Consider the following 25,259-nt stretch of genomic DNA (forward strand, 5'->3'; position numbering starts at 1 on the left):
ACCAGTCTGGCGAAGATATCGCTTCGCCACCCCCTCGGCGACGCGGCACAAATCAACTGGGCAAACAGAGCGACGTTGTGGTGCGGCCGCTCGCGCGCCGGCGGCGGCGGCGTCGGCGGCCGATGCGGACATGGCGATGCCGGTCGCGATGGACGGGCGGGGAGACGGCGAGTTTCTGATTTCCCGAGCTTTCCCGCTGCCTCCTCCTCCTCCTCCTCCTCCTTTTACAAATCCCGTCCCTCCCCACCCATCGCTGGCCCGAACGACGACACGCTAACGCGTGGAGAACCGAGCTCGTCGTTCCCATTCGTCAATTCCTCTAGTCATATACTTTCGGGGATGCCACGAATGGAGACAGTCTAAAATCGTGGGAACGCGATGATACTGAGCGAGATAGAATGCACCGAGTGCGGATGTGAAATGTTCAAACGCGTACGCAGAGATGGTGGCCCGCGTTCCCCAACTGCGACGCAGAGGACAGGGGCCGAATTCGCGAAGCTTATTTTGAGTTCGGAAGTGTTTGCCACTGGTCTGCCACTATAGCTAATAATACGTGCAGCGTCAGCACCAGCTGGCATTTCGCTCTTACAGACAATCCTAACGTAAGATATCTTTTCGTAAACACATGCACAAATTCGCAAGGCTTGCTTGTTTGTGATAAGTGCTTGTGGCTGGCCCGGGAATACGTTTTTATTCGTTCGGTTTTGCAATCGACACGGATGCCAATTTTGTTTTCAACGTGCGCGCTGTTATCTCGGTTGGACGTAGTTTTTATCGGCGCGATGAACGAACGCACAGTGTTTCGTGCGACGAGAAGACGCCACAGGCAGAACGTGTGCGCACTGCTTCCACGCTGGTGGTTTTAGATACCGTAAATATCCTGAGTGGTCGCTCCGAACCGGTATAGACCCCCTCCACCCCCCCCCCCCCGCCTTCCCCCCCCACACACACACATTTAGCCCCTTATCGACAGCGATTGCACGCACGTCTCGCTTGAGCAAGTCTGATTCACTGGGTCACTGGTGAGTCGACCACCACAGCGCAGTTTCGTTTTCCATCAGCGCGGTTGCTCCTAACGCGTGAGCTCAGAAAGATGCGAGAGAAACAAGGGGTAGGAAGCGCTTGCTTCTAATAACACGGTGAATTTAGGGCCCACTACCTTGAGCCGAACAATCAGAAGAAGCTTTCCGTTTCTTAAAGACCGTTCCCATTAGCCGGAGCGATCGCGAACACCACATTTCGCAGTGGCGATTTGTTGGCACGAGCGACGTTTCTTACGAACAGCTCTTCTCGCACGAAACGTAAATATCCACGAATCATCTTGGGGGTCCATTCGTTTCGCCTTCCTTCCCATTTGCGCCACCGTCGGTCGCCTGGGCGCGAGAGAACTCGTTGAACCACCCCGCTCGTTAGCGACGTGTTTTGCTTTCGCCAGCGCTGAAGAAAAAAAAAACCGAGACGATTAAAAAAATAAAACGTCCTGCGGCACAAAAAACGCGCCGTTCGGCCGTTGCACACACGTGTTTGTTGCGAAGAGCGTGGGGTGCGTCGAGATCGTAGAGCATACGCGAGTGGGATGGAGGCGGCGCGTGAAAGGGCGGACGTGGAAAAAAGAAAAGGAGTAGCTAAAAGAGAGAGAGAGAGAGAGGGAAAAAAAAGGCGAGACTGACTGACGTGACTAAGCGCCGGGAAAATGTGCGAGCTAGAGTTGCGTGTAGCCTTAGCCGTCCGAGCCCGTTTACGTATATACCAACGAACGGTATGCGAAGGGGTGGAGGGGAAAGTGAAAGGGGGGGGGGGAGGCAGCCCTTAATAGGACGCACTCGAGCTCGTTATAGGCGCGGCGAAAGACCACTCTCGTTCACCTAACTCACTCGCAAATAGTTTTTCTTTTACTTTCACTGCGATGAAAGAAGTACGTGCGGAACGACGCGAGCAAGCGGACAGGCATATCCGGCGGTTTCACAATACAGCCACGCTGGCACGCAAACGTATACGAACTGTCGTGTCTATCACGACTGTGTTCCTCCCCTCTATTCTTCCTCTCTTTTCAATAACGAATCGGCCCGAGCTCGCGGCTCGGGCGGTTGGTTTCGAAGCACTCGTGAGGCGCCACTATCGAGGCAATGCTCCGGTGCTAGTACTGGGCGAACGGAAACCTTGAACTCCGGCGTACCGAGGTATTTCCCTAGCCCACTTCGAGAAACCGATTTCTCACGGTTTTTCTCGAAGTTATTTCATGATGATATAGTCGGGATCCGGTAAGGCTGAATGACGCGACCGCCAGACGATAGGTCAAATAAATCCCGCCACTGCCAGAGGTGACGCTTGAAAGGCGAAAGTCGAGCACAGTCGATTTCGTCCGGCGACTCTGGAGGGAAAAGCTCGAAAATATGTTCGGTCACGCTAAATGCTGGGAGGCCATCGTTTTCAACGCTTCCGTATAGTCTTTTCGGGATTACATTTTCTGTGTCTGCCCATTCATTCCCGACCTCTCTCACCACTGGCGGTAACATCGGCCCGAACAGCAGAGCGAAACCGCGTTTTAGGGTTGGCCGGGGGGACACACAGTCAGTGCTGCCCGGCCACGCATTGGTTTGCAATCAGTGCCTCAATCGTACCACGAAGCAAATCCGCGAACCGAACCGTTCCCATTTCGGGATCGCGAGGAAACGTATAATCGGGAAAGAGGGAACACTCGAACCCACTGGGCTCCTAGTTTCGGGAACGGGCTGCGAGGAGATGGCAGTGGCGGCGCGCGCGCAGGCAGTGAGCGAGCAAGGGAAGAAGCGTGCCGAGGTCAAGCCTCGGTCGCCGCCGCCGCCGCCGCCGCTGCCTCGCGTTTCGTGCAAACGTGCGCTCGCGCTGACGGGCGACGCTGGCAGAAAAAAAGGCGTGCAGCGTTGGGTCCGTGCGATGCCGCGGGTGTGACCCGAAAGAGCACCTTGTTCACGACCGTGCCACGCCACCTGCTCCCATACACACGCGGTGGGTTGTGTGGTGCACGGATCGTCACGACGTCGTCACACACGGCGGCGGATAGAGCGTAGTGAAAAGCACACCATACTCACGGCACATGTGTGGCAGTTCCATTTGGCGGAGTAGCCTCCGAGGCAGTCAAAGCGGCTCAGGAGCGCGCGGAACTCGCAGGCGACCAGGCAGGCGAGCTGGTCGGCGCGCAGCGCTCGGTCGAGGCGGTCGGCATGACACGAGCCGGCGTCGAGCAGCAGCCGCCGCATGGGCAGGTGCGTGCAGAAGGGCAGCCGAGCCGGCGGCGACGCGCACGATGCGGCCGCGGCTGCCGCTCCAGCGCTACACGAAGCGTTGCAGCGCGCCGACGACCGGAACGGGGGGAACGACACGGGTGGCTCGGCCGGAGGAGGCAGCTCGCCGCTGCCGCTGCCGCTACCGCGGCACACACACAGGGCGGCGCAGAGCACGAGCCGCCCGAGAAGCGCTTCCCAAGGTGCCGTCCCATGCCTAGGCGCCAAGGGCATAGTTCGTGGGCGCTGTGTCGCAGCACGCTCGTGGGTCAACCGAAGGGCGCCCCAGCCGCGGGACCCAGGGCTCCCGCATGACCGCGGCCTCAGCGACGACCTCGCACCGATCCGCAGGCCGCCATCTTGGCAAGCCTCCCCGCCGCCGATGCCAGCGGGCCCGAGCCTCTTCCGCGCATGCGCGCGCAGCTACCCCCCCGCCGCTTCTACGCGCACACGGGAGACCGCGGACGCCGTCGTCTGCTCGACGGCGACGCGCGAGAATGCCGCCGGGGCACCCCGACGGCGCTGCCGTCGGCTGCGACGCTTCCTCACAGTTGGCCCCTTCACAAGCAAGCTCAGTGGGAAATGAGTAACAGCATATATTAGCCGAACATCGTTGAATACTCATCACGACGTTTTTGTTCGCGTGCTGCAACCTGCAAACCTGAGCGGTAACGGTATTTAATGCGGGTGGTAGTAAAGGTATCCTCTAAGCGTAGCTACTGGTCTCTACAAGCACCATACAAGACCAAACGCGTTTCTGCGCAGTACAAACGTGTCATACACAGGGAAATAAGTAAATGAAATTGCAGTCGGGCATGTGGCACGGCAGCCGACAGCGCCCTTGCGGTACCGGAAAAACGAGCGACGAGAGGGGTGACGTTCTCAACTGAATGAAACGAACTATGCCGATCAGTTGCGATTCTTGAGCTAGGCGCCGTGACGGGAGAGAAATTCGAAGTCAACAGCGCCAGCGCCACCTCGCTCCTCTGCGAGCATCCGAAAACGGCGACAGGTACCAAATAGCTCTCGTTTCTGCTGCTACCCGATACGTCTTCCTGCCCTAATGATTGTAACATAACTATGTAAATAATATTATTTTGAGGAGAAACCACTATTTCGTCCGCGATGTTAAGTCAGTCATTCACATTGGAATGAATAAACAAAACTGGGCAGAGCGAGTTGGCCTGTAAAGCGTGCACCACTGCACGTCTTTCTTGCATTGTGTGGAGACACCGCTACAGGGGCGTAAAGATTGAGGTTAAGAGCGGATGAGCGTGAACAACATAAAGCTTACGTTGTTAAAAAGACCAATAAGTAAATATTCGCGATGAAAAAGATAGTCGCAGTGCCCTTATCCCAAAAGTAAACACTGTGTTCGTCAGGTAATCCGAATATAATTACTTTTGAACTCAGCCACAGAAACACAAAAATTCTCGCTCAATATCTAGAAAGTGCCTACAGTGTAGGACTCCGATACTTCAGGAGTATTTGAAGCCACATACTCAAGTAGCTTAATTTCACGAAGCGGGCCAGAAAACTGCGAGCTTTTGAAGGGCGCTAAAGGTGTCGTCGCACACTTTAAATCCTACATATTAGAAAACCAGGCAGTAATTTTATTGTCGGTCATTGGCGATCCCTGGCTCTTGCGCAAAGGAAAATGTTATATGATCACTGTTTTTTAACGAGACAGTAATGTAATTACTATGAGGCAACTCCTTCAAACACTTTTATTAGCTGTAAGAGGCCAAAAAGTACACCATAGTTGTAAACTTCACACAAGTGCTAGAGTTACGAACTGTTAATTATGGGTTAATGCGAGGAATCAGAATCAGAATCGGTTTTATTGAAAATGAATAAAAAAATTACAGGCTGTTAATGTACAGCAGGAGGTCCCAAAGTCAGAGACTGCAGTGGGACCTCCTTTACAATTTAAACATAACAAAGTACAGATTACAGCAGTTGTAACACATCGTGAACAATTTAAACATTATAAAATTAAGACATAATATTTACAATTTAAACATAATAAAGTACAGATTAGAGCAGTTGTAACACATCGTGAACAAGAACTAATTACAGGTTTTAGCATAAAAAGTTGTCGCAGTTTCACCCGAAAGGCGAAGCATCAATTGCGATAGCAACTTAGTAGAGAGCTATACGGAGTAAGGATAGTAGTTTTATCCGCTGTACAAACTTGGACATGCAGCAGCACCGGCAACACACAGCACTGTTGTGGACGCCGTCGGCGTTTTGCCCGCGTTCGCACAAAATGCGTGCGGCGTTGGTGACTGTTGCCGGAGCCTCTGATATAAATAGGCACTTGGTGCCGCAGCTAAACGTCGCCTCCCTTCCCTGCCCCCCCCCCCCCCCCCCCCCCCACCGGCCTTTCGTGCGTCAGACAAAGGCGCGTTTGCTCTACATATATGGTGATTGTAAAGGAGGAAAGAGACGCCTACTTCTGCAGCCCTTAAGGGAGCACGGCACAGAACGCGCGTTTGTTCTCCGCCGTGCGTTCACTCCCCGTGAAAGCGCGCGTCCCTCGCGCCCTTTCATTCGCACATACAGCGTTCGGCGGCGCGCGGCGACGATTTCATCTCCATTGACGTCATACGGAACCTCACGGCGACGGCGACGGCAACGGCGACGGCGACGCCGACGGCAGAAATCTGCTTTGGAGTGTCCATATAATTGCTATCGCAATAATAGCTTAATGAAAGAAATAAACGTTCATAGATAGGAGGCATATATAAAAAAAAACACTGTAGAATAATTTTGTCGAACAATAAGAGCTTAGAGTATAAATGACTGGACATACATAATATAATTGTCAAACTCAAATGCATGTGCATGACAAGGACATCAAACATGAATCTAATTGCACTTCTATGAAAATTAAATGAAGGCACATTGAAAGAATGGCTATGAGTATAAACTAAATTGCACTGAGCTAATTGATTCCTAATCGTTTCTCTTAATGCCGTCTATTGTAAAAACATTGGTCGCTTACCGCAGTTATTCAGTCACTGATTCTCACGCTCACTCAATTGATCACTGAAATCGTATAAGGAAGACAAAAAAGTTAGAAAACGATTCAACATCTAGTAGTTTACGTCGATCAAAGGAGAGGATGCTGAGCGAGTTGAGGGTGAGAAAGGCGTGGAATCACTGCACACGGCACTATCGCGTCACCCCTCGTGTGAAGGGAGTGGGAGGAGCATCGGACTGCTCAAGTTTTTAGACTTGCCTACCTTAGGGATAGGCCGACATTTTTAAAATACACATACCCAAGGGAACGTCTTTAGACTGCGTCTACCTACGGTGTTGGCCCACATATTTAGACTGCGTAATCTCAGACATCGACCCATAAAAGAGGTTAGAAACAGACGTACTGGATACCGATAAGTGGGCGTAACTCGCTAAGAAAGAGATGTCTTTAAAACGGAACGCCGACCAAAGCGGTACTGTTAAAGCGATTGATGTTCCGGCTTGGCACACGAAAGCCTTCTTCCTTGGGTTAACAAGGCTTCCGTGTGTCAACGTCAACTTTGGTCGTCGTTTTGTTTTTTATGCTTCTGACATGAATTCGTTTCCAGACCAGACGAGATGTCGTCCAACTATCGCTTTCATTCATCTCAATGACTCGCTCGCTCACTCACTGAACTGAATCACACGATCACTCCTGTGTCACTTGCATTCACCTCATAATCACTCAACACCTCCAACCTGCTTGGTTAGAGCAAGCGCTTCGTGTTGCACTTTCCGCGGCTGCAGATTTCACCCGATTAACACTATATCCGACGTTTGTTGCCTCTCCTCGCGATTCCGACTGCCGAGTTCACGAGCAACAGTTCATCTCGCGACGACAACGGCGACGACACCTCGAAACAGCGTCGCCTCACTCTCGACCGAGGCCTCCCCGAGCGTTCTGAGTAATGACGGCCCGCCACCCGTGTCGTACAAGCGCCTTAAAGAGTGATGAAGGTTCCCTCGTTGCCAGCCAGGTAAGGCCATTACGCATGCCCACCGGTGCTGCGACGTTGACGAATGAAGGCCGGGTGTCGGATGTCCCAGTGTGCGTGCGCGTGTCTGCGCGTGCGTGCCCAGCACTGCGCAGCGCGGCGGAGCAGGCGAGAATAGGCTCGTCCCGTGTACCAGCTGAGAACGCCACCGGGCGTCGTGCGAGCTCTCGCGGAAAACGACGACTACGCGGGGCGAAGAAGCGCGCTTGAGAATAAAGTCATTTTTCTTGGCACCGAGCGACGTGAGGGAAAGGAGGTGCGAGAGAAGAGCGCCGGTTTACGCTGATCTCGGCCGTTTAAAGTTGTGTCTTCGCTGCGCTACAGGGTCGTTTTTTAACGATGCGCCGCGCGATCTTTCTTTTGCCCCGCGCTCTCTGCCGTCGCTCGGGGAGCTGATGAGAGTAGTTTGGTGAAAGAGAAACACGTCTTCTAAGTGTGTTCGAATGACGCGCTTTTTTTTAATGCTTCTGCACGCTGTTCACCATTCACGTGTTATATTCGCGATTTATGTTCCAGCGTTCATGCTTTGCTGTTGCGGTTGACCGCTGCGTCTTTCTAGAGTCGAAAACAACCTTCCCCTTTTTTTTTCTACGTGTAATATTAAAAAAAGCAAGAAACTTTAGATGCTGACGCAGTGCACGTAAACAAATTAAGTGCCAAAAAATCTGGCTGTACCAACAGTATAAGTTATGTGCAACCCCAGTTAATAACTATTAGTATTAGTGGAAGTCGGTTCGCAGATAAACAAGGACACAATGTTCGGTCTTTCAAACTTTCTTCAAATACGACCAAATAAGTTTTCTTTCAAATAATAAGAACAGCAAGACAATGCAAGCAATCAGTCAAATGTACTTTAGTGTTGATCATAGTTCCCACGAACGGCACGAATGTAAGCTCCTCAGCCGTGCGTAATGACGCGTCCGGTGAAGGTTGGCGGAGGCATAGCTTCTATTGTTTCTCGGCACCAGAGCAAATAAAGCTTTAAAGTTTTATCATACCATACCATACCAGAGAAAATATACATCTCGCAATGTAGAAATCGATGTTGAAATCGCAATGTTGGAAGTTGATGTGGCTGCTACCAATTTTTGTTCTTTCTTGCAGCTATGGCTGTATCATAGAGAGAGAGAAAGTTCTTACAGCTATGGCTGTATGATAGAGAGAGAAAGAAACATTTATTTTCATTAGTTTATTAGGGTTTGCAGTTCGTGTGGGCTGGGCGTAACTATGGTCGTCACGTGATAGAGATCTTAAAAAATCACCACACCTTCCACTTCATGAAGATGGTCGAGCAGCGAAGTTGTGTTAGTTAAACCGAGTGTTAAGATTGTTACATGTGCATGTGATGCAATTGCGTAAACACTAGTAAACAGAGATCTACAACACCAACTTGTATTATATTTAAACGTTACGATGCGAGAAGAGGCAGCGACTTCCGACGCTACTCGACGAGTCTCCACTTCTCTGGTCGAAACCTGCCGAGCCGCCGCCAAAGGGATCGACAGCAGCTCTGCGCGTTGCCTCGTTGGTGCTGCTACATCTTTGCGGTTCTCTCAGTGTTTTTTTTTTTTCACGTGAGATTTCGCTGTGTGTTTTGGCGTGCTTTTTTTCACGTGCAAATTGCACCGCCCCTTTTTTGCGCGCCAGTAATGAGAGCAAGCGACGAGCCCGTTCACGCGCCAACTCTCGCTGACGCTCGCGGTAGGCAGCCTCTTTCTCAGGAGTACGTACTACTCGTGGTCTTCCCTTAGTCGCATCGCAGCCCAGCTGCCATGCGCATTCGTTATCCGAAAGGGCGCGCCGCACAGAGACAGCTTCTCTTATACCCATCACCTCTCCTCCTCGCGCCCAGCGCGGCCTCTCATTGGCCGCATCCTCCCTTCCCCCCCGTCGCGCCTACCCTCCTCTGCTGCTCACGTGATCTGCCCTCCCCCGGCGCAGCTCTCATCCTCTCGCGGTCACGTGACTTGCGTGACACTGGACAGACGGCGACGGCTCGACTAAAAGCAGCTCCGCTGTTAAAAAAGCAGAAAAATTGAAAAACTGCTATAGCGCGAGAGAGATTTGAAATGTATCCGTGCAAGCCGGGAAAAAATTTTGTTAAATAATGTACCGGACTATGTTTCCATCGGGGCAACGAGAAAATAAATTTTGGTAAACAATATGACAGAAACAGATTGCTCACTTTTTTTAAAATTTTATATATTCTTCAACCCCGCTGCCCAGCAATTTTCTCTCAATACCAGCAACAATACTTAGGTGATCGCTGGTGCATCGTTTAGGTTACAGACCAAAATTTTACAGGGGAGGTTCATGGGGGAGTTGTTTACAGAAGCAAGCTCCATTTCTGTACTCGTTGCAGCGATGCAGCTCACTGAAATTTATCCAGACTCTCTTTGTATTTCTTCAGTTTTTGCTCTCCGCGATTGCGAAAGCTGGCATCGCGTCAAGAAAATTGTGAAAATAGAATTCATGTATTTTATTACATTTGCTTTATTACGTGGTGGGCCCGTTTATTCTTCAATTCCACTAGTTTTCAACGTTTAATGCTTTACTAAGACTCTTCAAAACAATGAAATCGGTTTGTGGCTATGTCTACCAAAATGGTTTGTGGCTAACGATCAAAACCAGCCCGAAACCCATGTCATCGTTTGTACAAACACGAAATGCCGCGTTCCATCGCTTGTTCCTCCCGTTGTTTACAATGACATTTACCGCACTACGGTTGATACACCACGCAGCGAGCCCATCATTCCTTTATGACCAATCTCTCGCAAAATTGAAAAAAAAAACACGAAAAATAACGTAATGCGCTACTCAAAGGGTGGTAATTATACTGCTGTCTCAATTAGTACAACTCCGACCACACCACAATGGCTACATTAAGATATTGCGCATAGATCAAACCACACAAGTTAAAAAACATGAAAAATGATGACCATACGTCGTCTTGTTTATAAACAAGACGATGATTCGTATGAACTTCATCACAGTATCAGCTAAGTTTTAATTTAAATATTTCCAACTATCAATTTCTCTTCAAATAATTTTAGATTTTTTTTTATTTGCTCTACCCTGATACCAGCCGATTACTAGCAGATCCCCCGGCGTGGCCTGTGTCATTTCAGTAGAAGCGATGAGAGCTGGGCGAGTCAGTAAAAAAAGGCTGCACAGCGCCAAGCATGCATGGTCATTTCACAAAGAAGCCAACTAGCCAATTACTACGACCTTGACCTATGTTGCACGTTACAATGATTAAAAACTAATCATCTGCAGCACAGTCAATGACGGCACGATGATGCACACGAAGCGAAACTGGGAGCGAATCCTGGGTACTGAAAATAGAGTTAATTTCTGCGGTTTTACGTGGCAAAACCACGATACGATTATGAGGTAAGCCGTAGTGGATTACTCCGGTTTAAATTTGACCACCTGGGGTTCTGCGACGTGCACCCAATGCATGGAAGACGGCAGTTTTTGCATTTCGCCCCCCATCGTAATGCGGCCGCCGCTGTCGGGATTTGGTCCGGCGCCCTCGGGTTTAGAAGCGCAACACCAAAGCCCCTACGCCACCACGGAGGGGGACAAAAATGAATAGTGTTGTCGTGTGCGATGAAATCATGTCACCATGTCGGCTCGACTGTTTTTTTTTTTTCGGATCGCATGGACGGGAACTTGCAGGGCAATGACAAGCCCCATAATAGATACCACTTTTATTAAGAGCGCATAACAGTTGCGGCATAGTTAAGTGCAATGCCGCACTAAGTACCAATCCAAGCCTCGTCCAACGAGGCATGAATTAGGCATGCGACCTGATTGGCAGATTCCGACAGGCAGCTCTCGGCTTTCGTCAAGAAGCACCGCTCATAAGGCGGCTTTTGAAATGCCCCAGATTTCCCATTCCACTTTCGCGGTGCGGCATCAATAATGTAAGAAACATTTACCTGATGCGCATCGCCATCATTTTCCCATCCCGGATTTTTGTTTTGCCCGGAGAATATGTCTTGAAATGCGAAGTGAACTGCATCTGGGCTTCATAAAATTTTCTTAATATACATATTTCAAGTTTTTTTTTTTTTTACATCCAACAGGTTGGAGGAGCCAAAGGAAAAAAAAGCTTCGAATGCAGCTTGAAAGGCATTCTGCCCCCTACGGTTGCCAGACTTGGCAAGGCGGAGCTGTCACGTGGTTTCAGAAGCAAACAAAAACAGATAACACTAGATAGCATCCTTTAGAATAAAAGATAACGCAAGATATCACACTTCACAATGAAGTGCTAGAAATAACTACAAAATCTTACAACTTCAATATAGCAGAGTTGAACGCAGCAAAAAAGAAACAAAGCGACGTATCAGAACAATACGCTTAGCTCTAGAAACAATACAGAAATGTAATGATGTATATACAAGAGCAGCAAGGTGAACTGACACGTATTCATTGAATGGTAAATGCCACATCAATTAGGCGTGTTAAGTCTTGCCGACATGCTCATCTGGAGCGTGACGTCTGCGTTGCGGTACTCCTTTAATATCAAATAATCGTGCAATTAGCTTCGCAAGCACGGCTGCGCCGAAAGCGTTGCTCGCGCAGCTAAGTGCGTCGTCTACAAATCGACAGTCTCTTCAGCGATCTCGCTTAGAAACAGCACCGCCTTCGCAGATTTCCTCTCGGTGCTTGGCGATAGGTTATGGCGCGGTCTACACGGGCTCGAACTTCTGTTTGAACAGCCGTTGTCCGGTGCTTACGCCCTTGGGCAGAGCTATGTGGATCCGGCAGCTTCAGGAAGTCCATTAGGCCACTTCTCTGGCCCCTCGCTAGTCGTTCACTGGAGTGGGTGGCGTCGCTGGCTACATTTGAAGTCGTGTATGGGCCATTTAGGGATGGGATATACGCCCCTCTCTCTCTATCTGCAGTTGTTAACCGAGCGGTCGTCGCTTCGACAACGAAAAAGTCGATACAAAACAATTCTAGAGGCACAAATTGTATTGTGAAAGAGAGCTTACGTTTCATTTGAGGGCATCACGGATGCTAGGAGGAGAAAACTCGCATACGGGATTCACAGGAAAGCACAGTTCGTGGCACAGCGAAAGAAAAAGAAAATACAGGAAAAGAAAGATAATCTTGCTGCTATATGCGGACGGCATTTCTTATTTCCCTGAAAGTGCCTCTACCTGAACATTACTTCAGAAGAAATTGCTTCGTTAAGTACTTTTTATTTCCTATTCTCGTTTGCGAATAACGGAGATTGGTTTTGGTACAGATTCACCCTGTAAGCTGTGCTTTTTATCTGCCGAAATAAAAGTCGTGATTTAACGACCACCTGACAGCGAGCAGTTAGCCTTCGAGCGCATTTTATTGCGACCGATTTAGCCAGGATGTATGCGGGACCATTTTGTTCTTGTTGATACGGAGATTCCAACAGTGTCGAACGGTGGGGAGCGCTGTTACGTACCTAAAACACTAAACGAATGCTAATTTTCGTGTTATCAATATCGTTTAACAAGTCGCTGAACAATGCGGATAATTGGCGCCATTTTCAACGTACATAGTCGAAGGGAAAGAAAGAGAGGCACGAACACACACAAAAAAGACAAGCATCACACATGTACGCGAGATGGAAACGTCTCTTCTTAACAGAAGCGCCTAACGATTTGAGTAATGTCCTGGTTTCAAATGCTCTAATACGTGATCACCGGTGTTTGCGCGACACAAAATACCAGATCACGAAAAGTACACACTCAACAATGTGAACCTTGTACCAAGCGAGTAGCTGCACTCGCAATACTGAAACAGGAAAAAAAGAAAGAAAAGAAAAGGTCAGGGGGAAGGGGGAAGGGCGTGACGAGGGAAAAAGGACGATGGGGGGCGAATGGGAAGGAAAGCAAGTGAAACATTTTCTCTTTTTTTCGCTCGATACAAAACCGCAAGCGCGTCATACCATCACGTAACACAGTCTAGACACGCTGCCCGTGGAAGCGCTTCAAGCATAATTCCATCCGGGCACCGTTATCGATGTCAACATAGATGTATACAAATGATCACGGAAACAGTGCGGCACAAACTACGCAGTATACGACCCATTCTCGTGGCGGGTTCCCACATGCGGTCGCCACAGCACGAGCGCACATAACGAGGCGATCGGCCCTCGGCTATAGTCTGCTACGGCACTACATCTGGGAGGGTGACAGCATTGCCGCGGGGTTCAACTGGGTGCCCTGTTCGGCGCAGAGTGCCTCCAGCGCTCGGCGCATGAGTGGATGCTTGTCGAGTGCCCGCTGGAAGTCCTCGTCCGACAGCGACAGCACGTTGCAGTACGTCTCGGCCACGACGTTCGCCTGCCGACGGGCCCGGGTCAGCAGGCACATCTCTGCGGGTCGTCGACCAAGTTGTGAAGAAAGAAAAAAAAACTGTCAGCCCTTCCACTGGGGTGGAGATGGAAGACCAGCGAAGCTGTACTATGGTGGGAATTATGTATTCCCTATTATGACTATTAAGATGTGATGGTGTAATTGGTTATTTGAACTATTAAAGAATGAGAAATATATATGATCCGGTGGTTTTCATTTATTTGGTGACCACAGGGACCATGGCCTTATGGTCGCTATACGGTGTGGCGTCCGGCAACAGTGACACGGGCGGTACACAACCCGGAAACAACTGGCGTCGCACCATCGGCTACGCGGACCACAGCGATCGGAGCAGGGGTAAGAACTTTCTTCAGACGAGTACGGAGGTTTGAGTTCATGACCGATATGTGGGCGCCGGTGTAAATGAGTGCGATGACAGGCATACCGTCCACGTCTACGTTTATGAGGTTGTGATGTTCAGGAATAGATCACACTCGATGACCGCACACAGCCACTGCCAAAACGCTGGCGTGAGCAAGCGCGCCAGCAGTAGCGAGCGAAGGTTCGTGCGGTCTATCGCTTCAATGGAAACTGAGCGGCGAAAGCACAGCGCATACAAAGGTAGGAGCCGTGTTGCAGATCGCTTTAAAGATACGATGGCGCGACCGTCCGGCGCCGCGCAATGTACAAGTTGCTCGCAGAGCAGAAGCCGCAACCCCTCCCTCCCGCGCTGCCTTCCCGCTGTCCTCCTTTCGCGTGGGAGATTGAGTCGCCAGTTCCCCTTGCGCCCGGTGGCAAGATACGTATTTGGTGCCGCAGCTAAACGTCGCCTCTCCTCCCTCCCTTCCGTCCCCCCACGGCCTTTCGCGCGACGGAAGAAGTAGCGTTTGCTCTTCGCCATGCGTTCGCTCCCCGTGAAAGCGCGCGTCCCTCGCGCGCTTTCACTCGCCCATACAGCATACGACCAATGAGAGTTTTTGTAGCGAGAGCTACATTTGCCGCATTCTCGCCGTTTCGCTGTGGTCGGTGGCCGCACCACGAGCTGAGCCATTGCCTAGCAACCGCCGCAGCTGGCAGCGCCGCTCGCCGCGCCATCTGGCATGGCGTCAGAGGAGAAACTGGTGAAACCGCGAGCTGAGCCATTGCCTAGCAACCGCCGGCGTTGCATCGTATATATAGAAGGGGCGGCTCGGTGGGATTCGTTGGCAGATGTGGAAAGTGAGTCGGAGAGACTGAAAGAAACCAGGCTTTGTCGTCGGAATGAATCCAAGTGGAGGCAGCGAGCCGAGGAGACGGAGGAAGAACGAGCCGCACGCCTCGAAAAGCGTCGTAAGTACGAAGCGGCCAGGCGACTGCATTCAGATGAGGATGGTTCGTCGTCTAGTTCGGCATCTCATGCCAGGGCCACGGATCAACGACGGTATGAAACACCAGGCTAAACAATAACATTAATCGTACCTCTCGCTACGCACACCCAGGCATAACTGAGTCAAGCCACAGCCACTTTTTTTCTACATCCGGACGCGACCATGACAGTAACACAATGACAGTAACAACGATGAAAGTATGACGACAACACATACAACGACGGCGACAGCGGCGGTTGGTCGTGCCACTCTGAAGGTGGCACGACGGCACACGATGGGCGGGGACACAGTATTTTCCGGCAAGTATACTACTACGAATAAAGAATTGTGATAAACATGAGGATGGCACCTGCTAAGGACGTCACAAGAATCGGCTTAAGTATAGCCTCAAAAGCTGCACAGCTCTCATCGCAGCTTCAAAACAGCATGATGCCTGACGGGTTGCAAATTCCTCAAACTACTGCTGGTCTATCTATGGGCGGGGCGAAATCTCAGCACAGTGACATTCCCCTGCATTATGTCCCACAGATATTGCGGACGGATAGACGAGTTTAATTTTGGGCTAGTTTAACTTTCTCTCGTGCACTGTAAACCGCATTTGATCAGAATCAATCATTAAAGCATCAGGCTCTCAAACGTCATACGTGACCATGAACATAAGACATAAGACATATGATGGGGTTGAACTTCTCTACGCTTCACAGTGAGCTACGAGGTACGGCGTCGTAGTAGTGAGTGCAAGATTCATTTTGACATGAGATTCAGTGGCATGCACCTTAAGCTATAAGCACACGATTGTTTGTGCACTCCGCTCCCATTGAAATGCGGCCGGCTCAGGTCTAATTTGAACCTGCGACATTGTGCTAATCGGCGTTCAGCCGAAGAGCATATATATATACACTACGACCTGTCAGAAGTTTGCGTACGTCCCTCATCACCCACTGTGCATTTTAGGAATGTTGAATGCCACATTTTAATTATTATTATGAAGGATCAGCTAGCTCGATCCAAGATCCTACTTTACAAAAAGTGGACGGAACGCAGTGCGCGCGCACCTCCAAAGTAGGCACCGGCGTACGCGCTGGCGACGAACTCTCCGTTGTCGTGGACGATGTTGACCTTTCCGGACTGTAGGAAGTACATCTTGTGGCCCACCGTGTCCTGCTTGACGATCAGGTCGCCCGGCTGGAAGAACTCGTGCTGAAGCCGCGACAACCAGCTCTGCCACGAACGTCGGCTCCGATTGGGCGAAGAAGGGAACCGTCCGAACCGTCGTCCGGATGCTGTGGTTTAAGATCTCCTGCGCAGGCGCGAACGTGCGAGTGCTTGGCATATCGTGCGCGTATACAGCCGCGCTTTCCACGGAAGGTTGTTAGGACGTTGTCGCTATCGAAGACATCAATAGACGCAGCGCTATCAGCGTCAAAACTCGAGTAAAAACGGCACGTCAGCGTTCAACAGCTACACTCTAAACATTTTTACACCTTTATAGGTGTGTAAAGGGTGTTCGGTTGTCGCATGGCCAACACCGTCACGTTTAAGGGGTAAGATTAAATTGTTGGTGGGAGTCAATGATGGCACCTTGTTTGCCGACTTTTTCGTGTAAGTAAAAATGATGGCAGCTGTGACAGGTGACATAAAAAGTTCATTGAATAAAGTTTCATATCTATCCCTGTAAAATCCGCCTTTTGCATTGCCCTCTGGCGCCACCTTAGCGGACTCCACGCGAAACAACATGTATGGCGTCGGGGCGCCGCGGCATGCAGAGAGGCACGCTTCATGAAGCGAGCTAAAATGGTTTCGTGTATTTGTCAGTGGTTGTAATTTTCGCTTTGTGTGACCAGACGCTTCCTGAGTACACCGAGGCTAGCTGGCAACGACTCCGGCATGATTTACAACCGCAAGTCGTCGAAATATGATGACGGGCTTTCGTGCAGCTGCGCCGACAAAACCGAGTACCGTGCGATGTGCGAATACATCGCACCGTAACGCGATTTCCACAGCGTCTTTTCCACAGCGTCGATTTCCACAGCGTCGATTTCCATGGCATCCAGTGGTGACGTGATGTTGAAACAGTGGGTTGTAATTGTATTATGACTGCGGTAGGTTGTGGATTTGTAGAGATTTGATGCGGCTGGATTTTGGACTTTCACAGTCCTAGCTTGCCCACCTCCGCACAGTGCTGACGTCAACACAGGCATCCCCATAAACTGCCGTCAGACAGCGATGAATTTTGATGGGCGCACAACCTTCCGCGGTCAGAAATTCAATTACAGCCCACTGTTTCAACCGGACGTTACCACTGGATGCCATAGATTGCTCGATTACTCTGGAACGAGGAGAGATAGGAAGGTGAGGCAAGCGACATTCTATAGTAGCTTGAACATCAGTGCATTAATGATAAAGAGTTAAAAAGGTTTGCAGTACTATTGCCAAAGTATAGTGGGCTTGGAGGCATTACTTTCTGAATCGCCCTCGTACATATTTATTGACCACCACAATGATAACGCGGGTATCGCGTGCCCTGAAATGGGCCGCTGACATGAACGCGATAACGCCGGACAACATGCCGAAACCGCTTAGAGCATCCATTCCTGCCTCCATCTCGTGTGCGATATTAGTGACAGCGCATGCAGACATCCCAGGATAAAGAACATTTGGTCAAGTTGGTACATGATCTTCATTGTTTGCACCTTGTGTTGTGTTTAGCCTTTCCTTCTGTTCAATCTCCACAACAAATATAGAAGCAAACACCTGTGAATGTAACTGACTCACTGTCGTTCGAAAGAAGCGACATGGTTTCCTACTTCGTAACTACTAGTTGCGGTTTAACTTAAACCGCCGTCTCATTGAATCACTTGAGTACAGCAAATGATTGCAGGTGCATCGAAATCACGTGACACGGCACGTGCATACGACTGCTTATTTGTTGTACGCATTGTCCAAACAGCTATTCCTGCAAGTCTGTTATGTCAGGATTCCACTCACTGGAATTGGCTGAATACCTTCACGGAGCTTTTACCCATTTAAGTTCTAGAACAAGGAAATTTGGAGGGTTAAAAAAATTGAGGTTCCCTTTCATGCTGGTGCAACGGTTATACTAATCATATTGAGTGGCGAACCGTAAAATTTTATTCACGTGATTTGTTGTAAATATTGCCAGAGTCAGCTGATAAAGTTATCAAGGGACTCTGATATCGCCTAAAGGGATGCTACAGAAAATGATATGTTCAGGTGTATTAGTAGATAGCACTTCTATGCTACTAAAAACCAGAGTAAGGCAGTATCGAAGATACATGTATCTTAGATACTACCCTATAGGATACTCTTTGGGTATCTTGTATCTGCATCATGACACATTCGACAAGACATGTATCGCTATCTGTATTTTGGACACATCATGCGAAGCAGCGTGTATCTTAAAAGCGAGATACACCTATGCCAAAATCAACAAAGACTCTCAGAGTCGCTGACAGCAGTTAAAATTTATTCTGATGCGACACTCTTATGCTAACTCATTTTTCTAATACCAAAATACGATTTAGAAAACCGAATGATGTGCGGCAATATTATTAATAATGAATAAAGTGCTACTAATAAGCTTTGTTAATATAATACTCGTTAGTTATAGAATGTTCTCACCGCAGAATGGAAGTCAAGCCAGTGTTTGTAGCATAGCATATTGTTGGGTCATTTCACGCCAGCTGCCCCAACCGTGGCGCTCTAGCAATATACAGTTGTTTCAAAACATTATACAAAATTACACGTATATAATTCTTTATTTGCATAGTATTCTCCGAAAATATTTTGACCGGAAAAAAATTTCGGCACCTGAGGGCAATTTGAATTTCATGAAACGATGGCAAACAAGGTGCGAAAGAAAGTTTGCCAGAAATCGACCACGTCGCGCATTTTTTCAAAATTCGCGTTTTTGCGTTGATTGAACATTGTGACGAGTCATTGCGATTTCATTATATAAAGAGTTTCACAAAATCTTTTGCTGTTTTTCCATCCTTAGCACCGAGGTAAAAATGCGCAAATTGTAGCGTTCTTGGGAAATTTATCACAAAAAAATGGTCACCGAAGAAATCATGTAATTATTTTTATAGAACTGTCCCTAAAACTTACTACCTCCTAAAATTTTATTTTGGCATGTCCTGCGCACGGGCTCTTAAAGAAAAGTCCGAATTTGGCAAAGACGCAATTTTGGCCTGTGTTTTGACGTTGGCAGCACACTAAGGTGGTCCATGAAAAAAATACGCATAACAGTGAATACTCGTATATAATGAGAAGCATAAGAAATTTCTACAGTGAAATTTTAATCTAAGCAATTTGCGTTTTCACCAAGAAAAAGAAAATTTTGGATTTTAGTCCAAGCTCTGCAATATTTTAGTTCGCGCTTCGACTTCACCTCAAAGCGTGTATGCGGAAAAAGCAAACCAAGTGAAAAAAAAAAAGGTCATGTATCCGCAGCATATAGTTTTAAATTAGTTATTTTTTAGTACAGGACGCAGCAACGCAAATTCACTGGGTGAACTCACAAGCATCACTGGATCCAGTGTTTGTCTATTGCAGACAAACAGACAACACTTCCGGACAAATTTCTGTCATGTGCTTTGCTGTTATTTCGGACTCGCTAGAACATGACACGACCTCCGTTTACCCATTTCAAGATAAAGTACTGAAGATACTCAAACAAGATCTTCCATCCATTAAGCACATTCACTATTTCTCAGACGCCCGGGGCGGCTTCGCAATACAGTGTGTTTCACTTAACTTGGCCAAACTTTAAATATATGCAAATGCCACGTAGCTGGACAGAACCAAGTTAGTGTTAGTTGCCGTCGCTTGAAGATACTCTGGTTATATTTTGCATTCCACCGAATTACATAATTAGTCATAATTAATTATTGAACTTCTCAAATATTATAATTAGAGTAAGAGTGTCAATGAGAAAATTGTAGAGCAACATGAAAACTCCCGATACAGCTTCCTGTTGCTCAATACGTGCTACATAAAAGTGATCTTCCGAGCGTGAAAGAAGCACGCAAATACACGCAAAATTGCCGCGCGACTGGCCGCCCGAGACACTTCGCGTGTATTCGCAGATATCTTTCACGCTGGGAAAAAAAATTTTATGTGGCACGTATTGAGCAACAGAAAGCTGTATCGGGAGTTCATGTTGCTCTACAATTTTCTCATCGGCCCTTTTCATCCAATTACATTGAGAAGTTGATTAATGAATTAAGAGTAAATCTCTAATTAGGCTGAATGAAAAAATAATCTGAGTATCTCCAAGCGACGGCAAACAACATTACCTTGGTTCTGTCCAGCTACGTAGCATTTGCATATTTTTGAGGTTTAGCCCAAGTTTAGTGAAACACCCGGTATAAGAACGAGAAAAACTTCGTTAATCTCTGCCGCTACAAAACAGATTTCAACATCTCGGCGGAGCGGAACTTCTTCGCCACATCCCATGGGCAGAGTGATTGTGACGGCGTCGGCGGAACTGTTAGCGTTAGCAGCGAAAGCCAGCCTGCAAAGTTCAAATGATGAACAGATACTTACACCGCACCAACTCTTCACATGGGCCCGGAATAATATTAAAGGTATTTGGACCATCTGGGTGGCGAGAAGTATCGTTGAAGAGTAAGGGCAGATCTCTCCGCTAGGTTTATGAGGGCCAGTTTTCTGTGAAACGAACGCGCCAGTATCACCACTTCAAACCGACGCTGACCTCCGCTCTTTCTCGTCGGAATCACATCCCACACATCAACACAGAAGTCCGCGTTTGCAAAACGTCAAGTGACGAACCATAGAAAAATGGATTCAAAACAAGCTGCGAATGCGGCCATACAGTAACAGTAGTCTGAGAAAAATGGTTTGTTCAGGCGTGACATCACAAGGGTCCTGTGCTGCGTGTCGCAACAAAAAAAAAAAATTTTTTTTTGTTGACTGCTGTCAATCTGGCCCCAAGTAGCTAGAAGAATAGTAGAGACATATCACGGAACTAGCCAAATATGCTGAATAAAGCTGCCTACCAACAATATTCACCAAATGTATTGCCTTTTTTTTTTACCGCGAAGCTGTAATATTGCTAGCCGATTCGTCCGTCTGTCGCCTGTACGCAGAAAATATCATCATCAGCAATGGCTCTAGCGTCGTCGTCTTCTTCCGCGGCTGGCTCGTTGGCGCCCCTCGGCACGTTCGTCGTCGTCTTCTTCAACAGTTGGTTCCGTTGCCGCTCATCATTCCATCGTTGAATTTCACTTCTCTTCTGTGGTCGCAATGGGGAGGCCGCGTTTGCGGGGGTATGAGCCATTGCTTAAGGGGGTATGAGCCATTCATTGTATTACGTGTCGGACAGATTTAATTTTGAAGAATTGCAAGCGGGCAATGCGACAACCGCGGACTGCGGGGCATACCGTCAGTGACGTCGTTCTCTCCGTCGCAGCCGAACGTGTATGTAACCTCATTAAGAAACACAATGACGTAACCAATAATTGAGAAATACTTAAATGAACCGTCGGGATTAACCCAGCGATAAACACTGGGCCGCACGTTTCAGCTTCGGCGCTTAGGCTGTCTTGTCTGGTGGTCTCTAACGCAGTGCTTGGGCGGTGATTTTTTCGCTGGTTTCGCAGTGAAGCTCCCGGTTCACACTCATGAAAGCGATTTGTGGCCCGCTCTTACCACTTCACGCGTAGGCGGCCGCATACGTATACTTCCAGTAGCACGGACAGTGCGCAATATCGATCTACCTTAAGTAAGCATATAGCTTCAGGATTTAAATTCTTACTAACTCTCGGTGATCACCTCTTTTATTACTCACCGCACACAACACACTACCATTTAGAAGAACTAATTGTTTGGCTAGTTGGTTTTGCATAGCTGAACGAGTAAATTAGCGCAATAAAATAAAAACACAAGAAAGGGTGTGCGTCCCCATTCTTGTCTTTGGTATTTTTTTGCGCTGTTCCCCCTGTCGAGACGAAGACAAGCGTTTGTCTTTGTCTTCTTTTCTTGTCTTTGTGTCTTTTATTGCGCGAACTTACCTGCTCAGCATAACCATTGACACCATCTCTGAGGTAAAGTCGAAGCGCGACCCAAAATATTCCAATGATGGGACTTCCACAGGAGGTTCTGAGTGTATTTTTTTCCTCTCGTCTGCCGGCCCCTTTGTTTGAGCATCGTTCAAACTTGAGTTCATCTGCGGTGCCTTGCACCCACGATGAGCGCGCACCTTGTGTCGCTCCTTTTTCACACGCTAAGCCGAAGCTAAGCAAAGCTTGTGATTGCCGCGCCGGCCCCGGACCGGGTGTTTTTGCAGTGCTGGGTGTCTGTCTTCTTCTTTCTGGGGTTTTACGTGCCAAAACCAGTTATGATTATGAGGCACGCCATAGTGGAGGACTCCGGAATAATTTTGACCACCTGGGGTTCTTTAACGTGCACTAACAACGCAAGCACATGGGCGTTTTCGCATTTCGCCTCCATCGAAATGCGGCCGCCGCGGCCTCGATTCGATCCCGTGAACTCGTGCTCAGCAGCGCAACGCCAGCCACTGAGCCACCGCGGCGGATAGTGCTGGGTGTCGCCGGAAACAAATAAAGGGTTTCCATTAAGTTACGGGAATATATATATATATTTTTTTTTTTGCGTGCGCAGTGCCCCGCCCGCCTTTCGGGGCCTGAGCGCGCGCACAGCGGCGCGCTAGACTATGAGAGGCGACGGATGACGCCGCCTTGAGGCTCGAGCGCGAAGCGCGAACGTATACGGTGGTCGGTACTCCTGAGAGACACCAGAACCCAACACTGGCGCCCAACGTGGATGCAAAGGCCTGTTAATTTAAGCCTTTGTCTGCGCTTAGCCGAGTCAATATACGCCTTTGCTAAGCGGCATCGCCGCGTTATATGTCTGCTAGGCACAGTGACTTTTTGTCCTTCACTATAGTGCCAGCAGACGCCCCGTTGCTCGAGAAGGAGCCAGTGCCTCCCTTGAGCAGCAAACTCCTGCACCCTCAGCTGTCACAGCCCCCTGTGGGGACGACAACACGAGACGTATCAGCTTCCATTGGTGAAGTAGTGTTGTTTTTGGTAATGGGGCGAGAGCACTCCCTGAACGTTGCACACGGGCACATTCATCTGCCACGGCTCCCTTTGAAATGCAAGGCAGTTCGATGTCACAGCGATCTCGATCGGCTCCCTTTGGAATTTATGGAGTGCAGCAGTCTATTTTTAAATACGTTCATACCTACAACCTATATTTACTGCCGTTTACTGATGCCTATACAAACAAAATATATACAACGCGGTGCATTGTTTATAAATATTGTTATCTTCATATACCATGTGTAACCTATTGATTGCGTAATATGCAGATTACGCACCAACCCTTAATGGGGCACAATTGTAAAACTATACAAGCGAACAAGTTTCAATATAAGACACTGAACAGCTTTATGAATGGAAGTTTCAATATAAGACGCTGAACAGCTTTATGAATGGACCGCAAAGCAGTGCATCGTACCGATGATAAAGGCGGCATGAAAAATTGCTGATTGCCCAGCGTATTTACACTAATTGCCGCAGGTCCGACCGGCGCTGTATACTGTTGCGGAATTAAGTGCGATATAAATCATTGTTACAACTTGGATTTTTTTATACGTGTCAGTACAGCACATTTGAAAAGAAGGATGTCTGGCTTGAAGGAGGTAAGAAATTCACCAGTAAACACCTGATAACTTGCAGCGGCCTCTGAAGTGCCGCTTTAATGAAGAGTGAACTAACGTATCGAAGTGTATCAATATACATGCGGCAAGTATAGTATCGAATACGATTCATTCCCTTGTATCTTGTATCTGTACCATGATATATTTGCAAAGTATCTTTGCTCAGCCCTACCGAAAATCCACTGTGTATCGTGAAAGGAGGATCGGTAAGTCAGAAAAGACAAAGATCGAAATACGGTTGGCAACGCCGCCTTGAACCCCCCCCCCCCCCCCCCCCCCCCACATCTCACCATGATGTCACGAATTTTGACAGAATCTGCTCAGGCTGAGCCAATGTTTCACCGGCAAAGATAAAATACATTGCATTATAAAAGACCCAAGAACCGAACTTAGCAAGTTTCTATAACCTTTACTGGGCCACAATGGTTGTGTACGAAGAACTACATTTAAATACATGACGTCAGACTGATTTACCGGCGCAGGGGTTTCTGGGTCTCCCAAAAACTACAACTTTGATTCTCTCTCTCGTTTTTTTTTCTTTTCCTTTTTCTTTTCTTTCTTTTTATTTTGTTAGCGATCAATCTCTTTTCGCCGCATTAACGAAAATGAAGCTTTGACATAATACTTTATCAGTCCAACCCTAACTGGTTTTCGTCTATGAGGTCCGTCGTCGTCTCTTACCTCCCTGAGTGGGTCCGAGAGCGATGCGAGGATCTTGGCCTCGTCGAAGACGCGCCCTTCGTAGCGGTTCTCGAAGTAGTCACGCATTCGGGAGCGCAGCTTAGTCGGGAATTTCTGGCACTGCATGTAGTCTTCCACTTCCTTCAGCTGCGAACCAAGATTCGCAAGGACAATGTGAACCTTTGTTGGGGTTAATTTGGTGTCGTGATGTTTCTTACTGAAATTAATGCATTAGTGAAAACACCGGCGCTACGATAGTTAAGCTACAATTGGAACTATGGGTAGTGCGTGGGTTTTGTCTAATCTTCGTTCTTATGACTTCAGATGATCTTTCTGGCTGTGTTTGTTGCGACCTGTCCGCCTTTGTTGGCCTCAATTTCCAAGCAATCGCGTTCCCGTAAACGCAGAATACAATGAACATCAGTGTCCACGCGCAATCGTTGGGAATCGGGAGCAGTATAGAAATGAATGTAGGACCAACAACTCCAAATTGCCGCTTTTGTGAAGTGCACTTGGGGATCATTGCATTTATAAAGCAATAATTTGTAATATGTGATCGATTTGCAAGGTCAGAAAAGTCGTTTTGATTCCAGAGGAGTGAAGTTTAGGCGACTCCATATACTGTGTACTATAGCATCCATCGTTCCTACGTTGCCGCCACACTTGCAGCTACCGTAGACACTATATACTTATAGAACCAGGTTCATGATTAGTACTTTAAATGGAAGCTGTCTTTTCCTACGTTCGCGGGTTTCGTGTGGCAGCGCCTGCCTGCTGGGTCGTGTGTACTGGGTGCTGTTGGGTCTGTTGTTACCTTGGCGGATATACTTGCGGATGCACCTATACAAGGTGTC

General features: G+C 48.4%; 1 protein-coding gene across 1 annotated transcript in view; it reads right to left on the minus strand.

Moving 5' to 3' along the window:
* Positions 1–25,259, minus strand: part of LOC119440421 (potassium/sodium hyperpolarization-activated cyclic nucleotide-gated channel 4-like) — a 200,464-nt gene that overhangs the window by 141,736 nt on the left and 33,469 nt on the right. Inside the window, exons 7-8 of the mRNA XM_049662915.1 lie at positions 24,406–24,552; positions 16,052–16,217 (exon numbers count right to left, since the gene is read on the minus strand). Of these exons, the coding sequence (XP_049518872.1) occupies positions 16,052–16,217; positions 24,406–24,552 (313 nt within the window). The remainder of the gene's footprint in view (positions 1–16,051; positions 16,218–24,405; positions 24,553–25,259) is intronic.

The sequence above is a fragment of the Dermacentor silvarum genome, chromosome 2 (assembly GCF_013339745.2).
Source record: "Dermacentor silvarum isolate Dsil-2018 chromosome 2, BIME_Dsil_1.4, whole genome shotgun sequence".
Lineage (NCBI taxonomy): Eukaryota > Metazoa > Arthropoda > Arachnida > Ixodida > Ixodidae > Dermacentor > Dermacentor silvarum.